At 43.6% G+C, this 14,293-nt stretch overlaps 1 protein-coding gene across 1 annotated transcript in view; it reads left to right on the top strand.

The window, feature by feature from the left end:
- Window positions 1-391: 391 nt before the first annotated feature.
- LOC147740904 (cathepsin K-like) overlaps window positions 392-14,293 on the top strand; it is a 39,929-nt gene continuing 26,027 nt past the window's right edge. The window contains exons 1-3 of the mRNA XM_086952195.1: window positions 392-442; window positions 5,294-5,397; window positions 14,043-14,185. Coding sequence (XP_086808321.1) covers window positions 5,295-5,397; window positions 14,043-14,185 — 246 coding nt within the window. The 5' untranslated portion in view covers window positions 392-442; window position 5,294. The remainder of the gene's footprint in view (window positions 443-5,293; window positions 5,398-14,042; window positions 14,186-14,293) is intronic.

The raw sequence follows: 14,293 nt of genomic DNA, 5'->3' as shown, positions 1-14,293 counted from the left end.
GCAATACAATACAATTTAATGCAATTCAGTACAATGCAACACAATACAGTGCAATGCACTACAATACAAAGCAAGGCAATGCAAAACAATGAAATACATTGCAATACAATAGAATACACTTGCTCCACTGTGCAAGCAATACCTGCACACTCTACAATCTCTGGCTGTTTAAAGAAAATTAATATGCAACTGATTTTGGCCCTGAAAGGACTTTCCTATCATGGAAAAGATGCAATCTGGGCATTTTCTTATTTCATGAAAAGGGGCTGCCTTGTCAGGACTGATAACCAACGCTCTTGATGTCTCTGATAACACAGAAAGCCTCCAGCCAATCCTGATGGCAGGAGCTGCTTGGCGGGACCTTATAAGGCGCTCTCCGTAGCAAATGTACATTGAAGTCTGCAAAGAGGCACTCAGGAGTCTGAGCTTCCTACAGAGAAAGGTATGTATAGCATTACCAATGTCGGGTGGCTAAATTATATTTCTGTGCACAATAACGTATTTTTCTTGTACTTTGCTGTTGTCATTATTTCCTTGAATATGTCGTTTTTTTCTTAGTTTTTTCTCTTTGATCCCGTTATGTTTTCTTTTCTTCATGATGTATCTATTGTTTCCATTCTATTAATTAACACTTTTTTTTGCATTGTTTACGTTTCCTTTGTTTTCTTTCATGTCAATCTTTTGTTGTATTTTTTAATTTTTTCTTCATTATTTCTCTTTTACTCTACCTCATTTCCTAGTTCCTGGATTTTTTCATTACTTCCTTTCTCTCTTTCATTCATTTATTCTGATAGTATTTTCATCCTCCTTTCATGTTCATCTTGCGAACTTTCGTTTTTACTTCCTTTCGTCCCTCACTTTAACGTTGTTTTTTTTTCCCCATATTTCCTTTTCTTTCTTGTGATTCACGTTTTATTTTCATAGATTCGTTTTTTAAAAGGCTAACTCTCTTAGCATTGTTCTCCATAGTATGTGATGTGTAATATGCGTTGTGTGGTGCAGAAGGCGTTTTCACAGTTGTAGCATTAATTTCCAGACCAGTAATCATGAAAGTCACTGAAGTGAGGGATATTTTTGGGACTTTAGATTTGTATTATATAGCGCAGTAAATTGTGTAACCGAGACAGCCTTATATTGCCAACATCTAAAGCGCCTCATAATAGGGCATACCATTCGCCCTGGCACGGGACACTTCTCCTTCTAAGACATGCATGCTTCTGCCTCCAGGGTGCTGAGATGTAAGTGTGGCTCTGACAAACGTTTAAATGCAAAGACACAAAATATCGTGGGAGGAAATGTTGCAAACTGTCTAGATCACTGGCAAGTCATCTGGGGAGCAATCCAGACCATTATTGGTCACACATCTTTCTACTCTAGGCAAAGGCCTGCCTTATGCAAATTAGGCCTGACCCTGCATCCCTTGAGAATAGTCCATTTTGAACTACCAGGCAAGGACCCCACCAGAAGGGAGCACAAGTTCCACGTAGAAGTATGAGAAAAAGCCCCTAGAAGGGGCCACAAGCAACCTATTCTATTCACCGATGTCATAAAGCGCATGGGTCCCGAACATCGAGCTTTGTATCGCTGTTGGAGTGGATGGAGTGAATACATTAAAGAACTAAAAAAGATTAAGAAAAAGATACATCTTTAGTTTTTTTCTGAAAGTCATGAAACTGTCCTCATTCTGGTGCTAGTGGCCACAGCGTTCCCGAGCTTGGGTGCAAAGTAAGTTAAAGACCGACCTCTGCTCCTGGGTCTCTATTCTTGGGACAACGAGCAGCAAAAGGGTGAGTTTTATATAGCGCAAAATTGACCCGAATTGGGTATCAGAGCGCTTTGCAAAGCACCAGTTGCATTACATGAGGACACACATTCATTTTTGTTAGGCACAGGTAGATTAAGAGATTTGCCCAGAATCACAGGATGTTCAGCGTCATTACTGAGACTCGAACCCGGTTCCCCAGCTCCAAGGTCGACCGCCCTAGCCCTAAGGTTACATCCTCTCCCCGACTTCTCTCCTATTTGACCTCAGGTTCCCGTTGGCATGGCAATTGCTGAAGAACAAAAGGACCTGCTGTTGTGCTTTGCCCTGTGTATGATGCATAGTGCATTGAATTGCAACCTGCAGCTTATGGGCAGCCAGTGAAGAGTTTTGAGCGCAGCACCTATCGAATGTATTTTCGGAACCTTACAATATCCGGCCAGCAGCTGAATAATCTGATGTTTTTAAGTGACTAATTGAGGACTGTCTAAATAAAGTGAAGAGCCATAATGAAGGTGAGACAGGATCAAGCCTAGAATAGCAATTCTGTGTAATTCAAGAAGCCAAAACAGCTGCTAGCCACCTTTTGTGCTTGGGAGGCCACGGTTAGCTGATTGTACAGGATACCCCCTATGGTTTTACTTCTTACTTGGGGACTGGACATTCTTCTATAGGAAATGGCCAGATCATCTGATACTAGAGCTTTGGTTTCTAATACCAAAACCTAGTTTTTTTGCCAATCATCTTCAAGAAACTGGTTGCCATCCACTCAAACACCTTTTCTAAGCAGCTGCGTCTCACAAAATAGAGTCCATGTCTGATGCCAGTGTGAAAATCCTCTGGGTATTGTCCGCGTAAGATACCATCTTAAAACCAAAGGAACAGATGATATTGATAACAGGCTGACATATATTTTAAAAAGTCTTGGACTCAGAGACGAGCCCACAGTACAGCTGAGGCTGGACAACAGAAATGGCCACTCGCAACCCTGAAAACTGCGTTTGTCCAAAATTGCGGCAAGCCACCTGAGGGCCTTTCCTGTAATACCAGTTTCTTCTAATCGGTGAGAAAGAATAGGGTAGGAAACCGTATCAAAGGCGGCTCTTAGGTCCAGGAGGATCAGTGCCGCTGAGTCACCCTGGCCCATGAACATTTGAGATCCTCTGTGGCCCTCAAAAGAGCTGTTTCTGTGCTGCAACCAACACGGAAACCTGTCTTGGTAGGATCAAGAATATTGCTGGTTTACAAATGATATGTGATTTACCCATTATTTATTTTTTTCTAGAATTTTGCTAACATGAGGCAGTAGAGAACTAGGTTTATAATTACCTCAGGGTCTAAATAGAATTTTTTAGTAGTGTGAGGATGATAGCGTGCTTCCATTCCATATTACAGTTCTTCAGGGAAAGATTATACAGGGCGGTCAGGGCGGTGAGCCTCACGTTGTCCCCTCTCATCAGAATGTCAATGAGCTGGGTCAAGTGGTGAGCCTGATTTAATTGAGGCTCCACAGCCATAACATCCTCTATGGTCAGTTGTGGGAAAGCAGAGAGTACTGGTTTGTTGTTGCTGACTCTTAATCTGCTGTCTGTACTATCCAAATAGTCTTGTGAGCCTTATAGATTGTCATTAATGTCCTTTACTTTCTCTAGAAAGTGATTTGCAGGAGATTCACAACGTTCTGTTGATACAGTAGGCCCTGTTTCTGGTATATCATAATTTAGAAAGGAATTCACTATTTTGTAAACCTCTCTTGAGCAGTTGAATTCTTTCGGTGAAATTATTCGCAAGGGGTCTCCAGATGGCTTGATGATATTTTCTTAAGAGATGCTTTATAGGTCCATTTACTTATATCGTCATATTTATCTCTCCATTTCCTTTCATTTTTTTTACATTCTTTTTTTAGTTGCCTTAACTCTTGTGAGAACCAATGGGTTTTCTCCAGAGGTGGCATTTTATATTAGTTTTTAATGCTACTAGTTTGTCTAGAAGTGAGTTATGGCATGGACTCTGGGGCATGTTGAGCAAGGGATCCATGTCTGTGCATAGTCTCAGCCACTCAGGGCATTCTATCAAACACACACAAGATAATAGGACAGATGATTCTTAAGAGTCTAAACCACTGAGACCCCCTATGGGAAACATTCCATTCAATCGTTTTTTACCCGCTGTGCCACTCTAGGCATGACTTATTCAAATCAATACTGACCTTGCTCCCCAGGGGACGAGTCAGAATGAGAGGCCTCTCTCTAGAATGGCACAGTCGATGAAAAATGATGGATTGGAATGATACCCAGATCAATTGCTAGTTGTTTACGTTGTTTGGATGGAAGCATTTATGCAACCCTGTTTTGTCTGATCCGCCCAAATCCATATTGTAAATGAACTCATATCAAACACATGTCCACTGCCATGCTTTTTGCTCAGAATGGAGAACTGAAGGTGATGGCGGCAATGCTTGAATTAGCTCTAGTCACCGGCAGTTACTCTGGCAACATTTTAGCCTATCATATTCAGGAGCACATGGTTGGCAGCTCTGGTTGGACTCTTCCCATTGGATCAGGGTCAAGTCTGATCTGCATATGGCTGGTTCCGAACTGAGGTGGCATAGTGGGCGAAAGAGCAATGGGTTGAGATAGTACCTCAAGCTATTGCCAGTAGTTAGACTTATTGCAAGTATTCATCCCATCAGCTTGTGTGTGTTTGATGCTCTTGATTCAAACTTACACTATCCAGAGAAATGAGGTCAGGATGCAAATGAAAAGAAAATCAAAGTGAAGCAAATGCTGATTAACCAGGGCATCGGGCACATGGTAAGATCAGTCAGACGGGAGGAGGAGTTTGGGGCAGGGATGATAGAGCCTAGAAATAGAAAGCAAGCATTTGAAATACAATAGGACTTGCATTTATGCGACAAATACTGCATTGCATCACGGACAACGGGTGTGCGGGCAGGGAGAGAGAGAGGAGGGGGAAGAAGACACAGTCTAAATAACACATACCCTACTGTCTAACACTCGAAGTAAAGGGGCCAATAGCCATGGAAGGGTACAAATGACGAAATGGCCATGATAAGGAGGGACTAACAAGTCTCCTAATCAATCAGAAGTCATCATTCACGAAAGACAATGAAACAAGCCAATTAAAAAACATGGGCGAAGAGTGGGCGAAGCTTCCACTGCATACTCCATTACTGCATTCCTCGCAGAGGGAGCAGAGCATGCGCGCCGCCGCTATAGGCTAGACCTAAACAAGCACTTCTCATAACAACCTTAAGCCACTTTGAAAAACTGCTCACCATCTTTGTACTCTCCAATAAAGGCTTTCTTTCCTCCAAAACACAGCATTCCAGAGTTCTTTCTTAGCCTAAATCGGTAGCAAAAGACATGTTTAACATTGAAAGTTCTTTTAAATTCATTAGTTCATGTTACTCATTATGTCAGGTTCATTAGCGGAGCATTATGCTGCATGTCCTTCTCTGTAAATGCATAAGGGGATTTTATTCATGTTTCACTCTCTTGTGTTTCACAGGATGCACACACAGAGGCTTGTAGTGCTGCTGGCTTCACTGCTCTCCTGTGCTCTGGCGGCTGAATTCCTGGAAGCAGAATGGCAAAGCTGGAAGGCGCGACACGGTACAACTCTTATTTTACAACAATTGTGCATTGTGCAGAGGTGTGGCACCTGGAACAGCCCCCCACCACACACACACACACACACACACACAGACTAACAGGTGTTAACCCACCCCAAGTCATTGGTCTTATTCATAAAAGGTGGTATGTTTGGAACATGTATGCAGCAAGTGAACAATGAGGTGTTTTCTGAAAGCTGGTAGGTTGGCCATGTATGCATCAGGTGAGCATTGCGTTGTTTTTTTAAAGCTGGTAAGCTGTGTCATGTATGTAAAAGCTAAGTATTGAGTTGTTTTCTGAAAGCTGGTAGGCTGTGTCATGTATGTAAAAGGGGAGTATTGAGTTGTTTTTTGAGAGCTGGTAGGCTGTGTCATGTATGTAAAAGGGGAGTATTGAGTTGTTTTTGAGAGCTGGTAGGCTGTGTCATGTATGTAAAAGGGGAGTATTGAGTTGTTTTTTGAGAGCTGGTAGGCTGTGTCATGTATGTAAAAGGGGAGTATTGAGTTGTTTTTTGAGAGCTGGTAGGCTGTGTCATGTATGTAAAAGGGGAGTATTGAGTTATTTTTAAGAGCTGGTAGGCTGTGTCATGTATGTAAAAGGGGAGTATTGAGTTATTTTTTGAGAGCTGGTAGGCTGTGTCATGTATGTTAAAGGGGAGTATTGAGTTGTTTTTTGAGAGCTGGTAGGCTGGGTGCTGTATGTATCACTTGAGTATTGTATTGTTTTCTGACAGCAGATAGGCTGGCTCAGACATGTTACAGATGAGCATTGAGTTGTTTCCTGAAAGCTGGTAGGCTAGGTCAAAGTGAGCATTGAGGTGCTTCCTCGAAGTAGATAGACGTGGTCATACATGTTACAGGTGAGCATTGAATTGCTTTCAGAAAGCTGGTAGGCTGTCTTATGTATGTAACAGGTGAGTATATATTTGTTTTCTGAAAGCAGGCAGGGTGGGTCATGTATGTATCAGGTGAGTTTTGATTTGTTTTTCGAAAGCAGGTATGCTGGGTCATACATGTTATAGGTGAGCATTGAGTTGCTTTCGGAAGGCAGATAGGCTTAGTCATGTATGTAAAAGGTGAGCATTCAGTTGTTTTCTGAAAGCTGGTAGACTGTGTCATGTATGTAACAGGTGAGTATTGAGTCGTTTTCTGAAAGCCGGTAGGCTGGGCCATGTATGTAATATGTGAGCATTGAACTGTTTTTTGGAAGCAATTTGGTTGGGTCATACATGTTACAGATGAGTATTGAGTTGTTTTCCGAATGCAGTTAGGTTAGGTCATGTATGTAAGAGGTGAGCATTGAGTTGGTTCTGAAAGCAGATAAGCTTGGTCATGTATGTGAGAGGTGAGCACTGAGTTGTTTTCTGAAAGCTGCCAGGCTACAACATGTATGTACCAGGCGAGTATTTTGGTATGTTCAAAACACTGGTAGGTTGTCTAGCTACAGAAAAAGGGTGGATTGTTTTTGAAGACTAATATTTTGGGTGTTTCATGAGATTTTCAAGGGGCCTGTTACCTGTTGTCAGGACAAGGTGTTATATCCACGACTGACATTTCCAAGGGGTCTGTTACGCATTGTTAGGACAAGGTGTAACATCCAACATGGATATTTGAAAAATGTTCATGTATATTTTTTTTCTACTCTGTGGTGCCATAGTTTTGCCCTGATCGGCAGCATGATTACGCAACATGGCATGATGACGTTATTTTTGGGATTTTGCATAAGTGTGACGTGAAATTCCCATAATTATATTTTAGGATTCTGCATAATTTTGCATATTGTGTGAAAAAAGTGATGTTGCCCACCCTTGTTATCAACCATAGATCGCATCTTTCGACCAGGGCTATTCCTATAGATTTTCCAGTTTGTTAACATAGGCAGCCACCTCTGATGCCAACAGTGGGAATGTCCTTCGTGACCCTTTTAACAGGAGTAAATACAGCTACGAAAATGCCAAAGGGGAAAAGAAGTGCAAAAAAGTAACACGCCTAAATGCCCTTTCATGGCCCTATCTATACACTTTGCAATTAGCCCTCACCGAAAGCATGTCACTAAAGATAGCGGCATATTATCGAGCCCCAGTGATAATTATCGCTGAGCGCGCTTAGCATGCTTTAAATTATCACCAACTATCGCTGGACTATATCACCAAGCTAGCGCTGTATTATCAACGCTTAGCGCTATGGCGATAAATCTTCCAGCAATAGCGGGATTTTCCATGGAACATTGCTAGTTTTCCAGCGATGTTCCATGGAAAACGGCGATAACTTGATGATAAGGCACTGTGTCCTTAGCCCCACAATCCACCTCCCATATTAGGTATGCCTTAGTCAGGAATTTAATAGACGTTAAATTCCTGCGTTAAGGCATAGTTAACGTGATTTCAAATATCGCTAACCCTCATTGAAAATATCGCGAAGCTGGGTTAGCGATATTTTCCCATGGAGTTTTGTCAGGCACGCCTCCTTTGTATCTCATTCCCAATGTGATGCGAGGCTTGCTGACAACGGGCTCTAAGGCAAGGAAACACGAGCTAGTGTATCCTTGTTAATAAAGCGATAATATTATTGAAGCTTTTCACCCGAAAACGGACGCTAAAGCGGCGATAAGGTTATCGCCAGCCCTTGATAATATGCCCCTTAGTTTTCTGCCCAAGTTTATATATTCAATGTTCCCTGTTAGCCACATTTGGCATGTTCAATGCAGTACCAGGATGGAAAACTGCATAACCCCAATTCACCTTAGCAGAGTTTTTCTCGTATGAAGACGACAGTCAGATGTCCCTCAGCAGCAGGAAGAACCAGTTCTCAGCAGCATCAACTGGTCCAGACTCACTAGTCTGGAATGAAAGGGATGAAGAAGCCACCTCATCACAACTAGTGATATTGGAGTGAAGGACCCTTTGATCCACTCCATGTACTTGTGTCCTCCCAGCTGAATGGCAAGTTGCTGTTGCTTATTGCATTTTATGTGATAGTCATTCCCATGCATCTACTTTTTCTTTCAGTTCTCTTTTTACTTTATACTCCTCTGCATCCTCAATGTTGTCTGCATTTTTCTCTGTATCTGCTGTACCTTCCATTCCCCCTCTTTCCAATATCATCCTATCCTGCCCTTTTATCTCACATGGCTCTCCCAAGCCCTCTGTACCAAATGGTATCTTCAGCCCCATGCTGCCTACTGTGTAGTCTCTTTACCTCTGGCCTTTGATGCTATGCCTGCTCCTGTGTTGTTAATGTACTCTCATGCCACTGTGTCCTGAAATGTATCATCACTTTCTCTGTGCTCCTGAAATGCCAGCCATGTCCCTGGGTACTCTGAAGCCTTAATTCCGGTCCTGCGGACGCATTACAGCTCGGGGCTCCTTCATAATCTAAGACCCCCTGCGATAGCAAGCTGCTGCCACCTATTTGATCCTCTGGACTTACCCACTATGGGCCCACACTGTAGTGCAAGACTCATTGCCGCTCAGAAGGAAGCCGACTTACAGAATTTTACAATGCTCCTTTTAAACTGCAGGTCCCTACCGAAGCATAGCATGGAAATCTCACTATTGCTGGACGAACTCGCACCCGATGCAATCTTTTTAACCGAAACATGGTTAACCTCTGACTCCGAGCCCAACCTAGTGCAGGCACTCCTACCTGGCTATCAAATTGCACGCAGGGACCGTGCTCAGGGGAAAGGCGGGGTACTCGCAATCATTTATAAAACTCAATACTCGTGCCATTGCTCCTCAGACACCATTCCCGACTGTGAAAGTCTGTCCTTCTCTATTAAATTCTCCTCTAACGATTGTTTCTCAGGGATCCTTATTTATCGCCCCCCTGGCCCACTGAACCAATTTCACATTGCACTACCCGCCCTTGTAGCAGAATTAGCTACATCTCCCTCCAACTTTACGTTGCTGGGGGACCTTAACATTCACTTTGAAAATAGCTCAGATAACATGGTCAAAGAGTTGATAGCAAGTTTGGCTGCAGTTCAACAGGAGCAATTAGTTCTAGCTCCAACGCACATCAAAGGGCACCTATTGGACCCGGTTTTCAGCAACTGTGCAGAACTCAAGACAGGTCCCATCACCCATCTTCCATGGACAGACCACTTCTTCATTCCTCTTGTCTGGGCAATATATAGACCCGTTCTTTGCACTCCCAATCCGCGGAAGATGAGAAATTGGTCTAGGCTCTCATTAGAACAGTGGACCAGCTCCTTGGCAGCCTCCAGACCCTCATTTTCCCAAAACCCCTCAGGAGATAATAGGGAATTTGACAACTGGATTTGGAACTCACTCGATTCTATACTCCCCTCTAGAAAAATTAGCTTAAAAAGGCCACGAGAAACAGCTCCATGGTACTCGGAGGTGCTCAGAGCAAAAAAGCGACACTGTAGGAAGCTTGAAAGAAAGTGGCACCTGGGATATGCCACCATAGATAAAGTCATGTACAGGAAGGCTATTAGAGCCTACAAATTAGAAATAAAATCGACACAATCTACCTACTACAGTGGCAAAATCATGACGGCCAGATCAAAACCGAGAGAGATCTTTCAAATTGTCAAAAGTCCTACCAAACTTCCCCCACCTATGGTTCCCAATGACAACCCAGTGTCCCGCTGCAACGATCTAGCGGAATTTTTCTATCAGAAAATAAATAAAATCTATTCATCATTTGCAGCCCCAGTCTTGGAGCCCTCCACTAATGGACCCTCTCTCTCCACGGACGCTGATCACTCCTCCCAAACAACCCTGGATCATTTCCCCAGCTAGACCTAGAAACATTAGAACCTTTGATACAACAAGTAAGGTCTGGCTCCCCATGCGACCCCGCCCCTCCATGCACTATGGTTGCAGCCAGCCAAGCCATTCTCCCCACTCTGATGGAGCTTTTCAACATCTCTCTAACTACAGGAAGTGCCCCACCCACTTGGAAACAAGTGAGAGCACTTCTGAAAAAGCCTAACCTTGACCCAACTAATTTTAACAACTACCGCCCCATTTCCCTGTTACCCTGGGAGAGCAAAATCCTGGAGGAACACATTAATTCCCATCTAACAATGTTTCTCGAGAACAACCATCTACTCGATGTCTCACAGACAGGATTTCTCCCCAAACATGGGACAGAAACGGCCCTGTAAGCCGTGACAGAGGAAACCAGGCGTATCTTGGATCGAGATGGATCAGTGGCAGTCATCCTCCTTGATCTAAGTGCAGCGTTCGACACGGTAAACCATAAAACTCTGCTGCATCGACTCCTTAATCTTGGAGTATCAAGGAACGCTCTGGCTTGGTTTAAATCCTTTTTGAGCGGAAGGACATTCCAAGTCTTTGACGGAGACTCTCTCGCCTCAAGTAAACCACTGGACTGTGGGGTACCGCAGGGATCGTCATTGAGCCCTACGCTATTCAATGTGTACATGCGACCACTGGCTGAGATTGTTCACCCATAAGGTATTAAGATCATCACATATGCCGATGACACTCAGCTGGTTGTCTCCCTCGCACAAAATGAGTGTGAAATGGCGCAGATCAATCTGACTACCTGCATGGAAAAGGTCAAAAACTGGATGACTACATCATCTCTTAAACTTAACGGTGACAAAACCGAGCTTATGCTACTCGGCCCGCCAGCATGACCTCCTATGGCCCACCAGCCAGGGTACACCGCCTATCCCGAAAGACAACATAAAAAGCCTTGGGGTCTGGCTTGATAAATCTCTGACCCTTAACACCCAAGCAACCAAGACATCTGCGACCTGCTTTGGAATCATCAGGATGCTGAAGAAAATCCTTCCGCTCCTACCTTTTGAAGCCAAGCAAGTGGTGATACAAGGCCTAATTCAATCCCGACTAGATTTTAGTAATGCCTTGTACTTAGGGGCACCGGAATATGTCCTGCAAAAACTCCAGCAGATTCAGAATTGTGCTGCAAGCACGCTGCTTCAGCTCCCACGAAGAGCGTCAGTAGAATCCGGGATCAGGACTCTGCACTGGCTCCCTGTTAGGGAGAGAATCACTTTTAAAGCCATGTGCATCTCCCATCAAGCCTTCTGGAAAACTGGCCCCAAGATTAATCACCCTCTGCTTTCCCCTTACCAACCCAGTAAACAACTCCGCTCCTCCAATGCATTCCTGGCCGCAGCCCCCCGGATCAGGAGATCTAGAGCTGGAGGCAGGTCCTTTACCTTCAACGCCGCCAAACTATGGATTTCGCTCCCTCTATACTTAAGATCCAATCCTAACCTGGCATCCTTTCGTAAGTAGCTTAAAACCTTCCTTTTCACTAAAAAAAACTAAGTCCTAAGCTACTGTTACCACGAGGCATTATCCTTTTCTTCTCAGTGCTTGGACGCCCGAGGGCAGCAGCCGCGCTTAATAAAACCCCTTTTCATTTCATTTTCATTTCATTAATTGCACCTGATACCATAAGCGAGTTGCACCTAAGGTGCTCCCAGCATTAGGTATTTTTCCCTAGAAGGCCACCATACTTGGGAAATCTCTACCAGTTGACACTAAATCAACTGATAACTCCCTCTTCTCAAAAAGATAATACAAGACCAAGGCTCAGATTTATTATAATTTTATGCAAGGAGGTTCAGCAAACATTTCCCCTCCTCTATTTCTGGTGCCAACACACACGCTTACACCAGAAATGCAAGAGTATGTTCATTCTCCAAAGCATAGGTGTTATACAAATGCAATGTTGGAGTAATGTGGAGAAATTAAAAAATGTCTCTTCAGTATGCCTACCTCAAGGTGGCGTAAGGTTTTATCACAAATCTGTCAGCAAATGTTAGAAGAAAGGGATTTAACAGGGGTGGCCGGCATGGCTCGTAGGTGGCGAGGCAGGCACAGAGTTCGCACAGGGCGCATTGATCAATTATTTAAAAAAAATATACATTTAAAAAAAAACTTTCCTTGGCACCGGCCGGGTCCTGCATCTCTTCTCCTGCTCTCCTAGAGCACATTGAGGAACCAAAAGGAAGCAGGCCCCGCTAACCAATCAGAATTCTGCAATGCTGCATTGTGATTGGTGAGCACCCAGGCTCCCCTGACCAATCACAATGCTGCAATACAGCGTGGTGATTGGTTTTGAGCTTCCTAGTTTGAAGATTAACCAGAGAATGGGGGCCTGGGCTTGTTCTCCATGCAGGCTGTAATGCAGCCTGCATGGAGAATGAGGAGAGTGCGCATGACTGGTTTGCGCTGCCCAAGAGGACAACCAAACAGTCATTGCACACTTAGGAGTGGGAAAATCACTCCTCCACTTCCCTGCTTCTAGAACAGAGCAGCCTTGCCCACTCAACCACAAGCAAAACAGCGGGAAGCAGCCTAAAATGAAGATAACGCAAAGTTCTTATCATTTTAGGTTTCTGCTTCTCACTGCTTAAAAGCAGTGGGTTGACGCTCCTCTGTCATAGCGAGGGAGCCGCTCCTGGATTTGCATAAAAACCCCTGGGTGGTTGCAGGGGAACACCTATGTACAACCCGTGAAACTCTTCCTTGAAGCAACGTAGTCCAAAGTACAGCACATCACAACTTTTTATTAACCTGGGCAACTTTCCAAGCCAAATCCTGGTTTGCATTTCATAGTAAATCCCACCACAAACCCCGTGCAAAGCGTTAGCAAATCTGGGCCCTAGTCAATTGCGCCATAGCTCCTCTTCATGAAGCTATACATTTGATCAAATGCCGCTGAATGCCATCTGTTGGCATCGGAACAATGAAAATAAAATATATCCACAAACACATGAGCGGTGACAATACAACAGAATCAATATTTATGGCTGTAGTCAGAAGCTGGGTTTCAAATAAGAAAGCAATTTTTTTTTTTAATTTACCCTCCACCCTCTCCTTACTCTCATCCCCATCCCCACACCCCTGTTAAGTAGCGGCCGCCACAGTAAATGACATAAGAACAGCGAGCAGTAAGGCAGTGGGGACACGTGGGGTGTATTTTAATGGACTATGACAAGGGAAAACTAATTGTTTATTTAATATTCCCACAGTATCGTCTGTCAAAATACCCCCCGCATGGCTCCACTAGTTTTGCCTGAATGGGCAGCGGCTGCATGAAAATATTAGTGACTACAATGGAGTGTTTTCTGCACAATGGGCATCGATTCATTAAATGGGCAGAATTTTTAAAAGTGGTGAAAAACCTGAAAAAACCCTTTAGACTTTGTCATCAATGTTTACATACAGTTTTTTATTTCTAGTTATTTTGTTATTTTTAGACGTTATTATTTTCACTGACCCTAGTTACTGTGACATTTATATCGTTTTGGTAAACCCAGAGTAATCTTTTCCGTCCAGAGCATTGGTCAGCAGCCATTGGTGCACATAATGCAGTAGGCACAAGTGTGTGTTGTACCTGAGAGTTGGCTTGTTCCATAGACCTTGAGTGTGGTGGTGTTTGGTGTCTATTGCAAATTTCTGTACGTTCATGGCTATCTGAGAATGCATATTTTACCTAATTCATTCCCAATTTAGCCAGAATTTAGTGGTTCAAGTGGTTAGTGGTTGAAGTGCTCTGGAAGTGACCCTGCGCAAATTTCTTGCGAATGGTTTACCGCCTAAATGTACATAAACTTCAATATTGAGGCCTTTACAGCTAAATTGATTACTTTTTGATCACACTTTGTAGAGAGGAAGTATGAGAGCAAAGAAGAAGAGGTGCTTCGCCGAGAAAGATGGGAGGAGACCTGGAAGAAGGTCACGAAGCACAACAAGCTGGCGGACCAAGGCAAGAAGAGCTACCGAATGGCCTTGAACCACTTTGCCGACCGGGTAAGATCAGCCTGCTTGAAGTATTCAATATTAAATTTAGAGCCTTCAAAGGAGAGTTAACGGACAACGGGAAATATATATATAAAAAGTCCTTCACGGTGAAGTGTG

Source organism: Lissotriton vulgaris, chromosome 1_1, assembly GCF_964263255.1.
Source record: "Lissotriton vulgaris chromosome 1_1, aLisVul1.2, whole genome shotgun sequence".
NCBI lineage: Eukaryota > Metazoa > Chordata > Amphibia > Caudata > Salamandridae > Lissotriton > Lissotriton vulgaris.
Note: the sequence above shows the minus strand (reverse complement) of the source record. Positions and strands in the feature narration are given on the sequence as shown.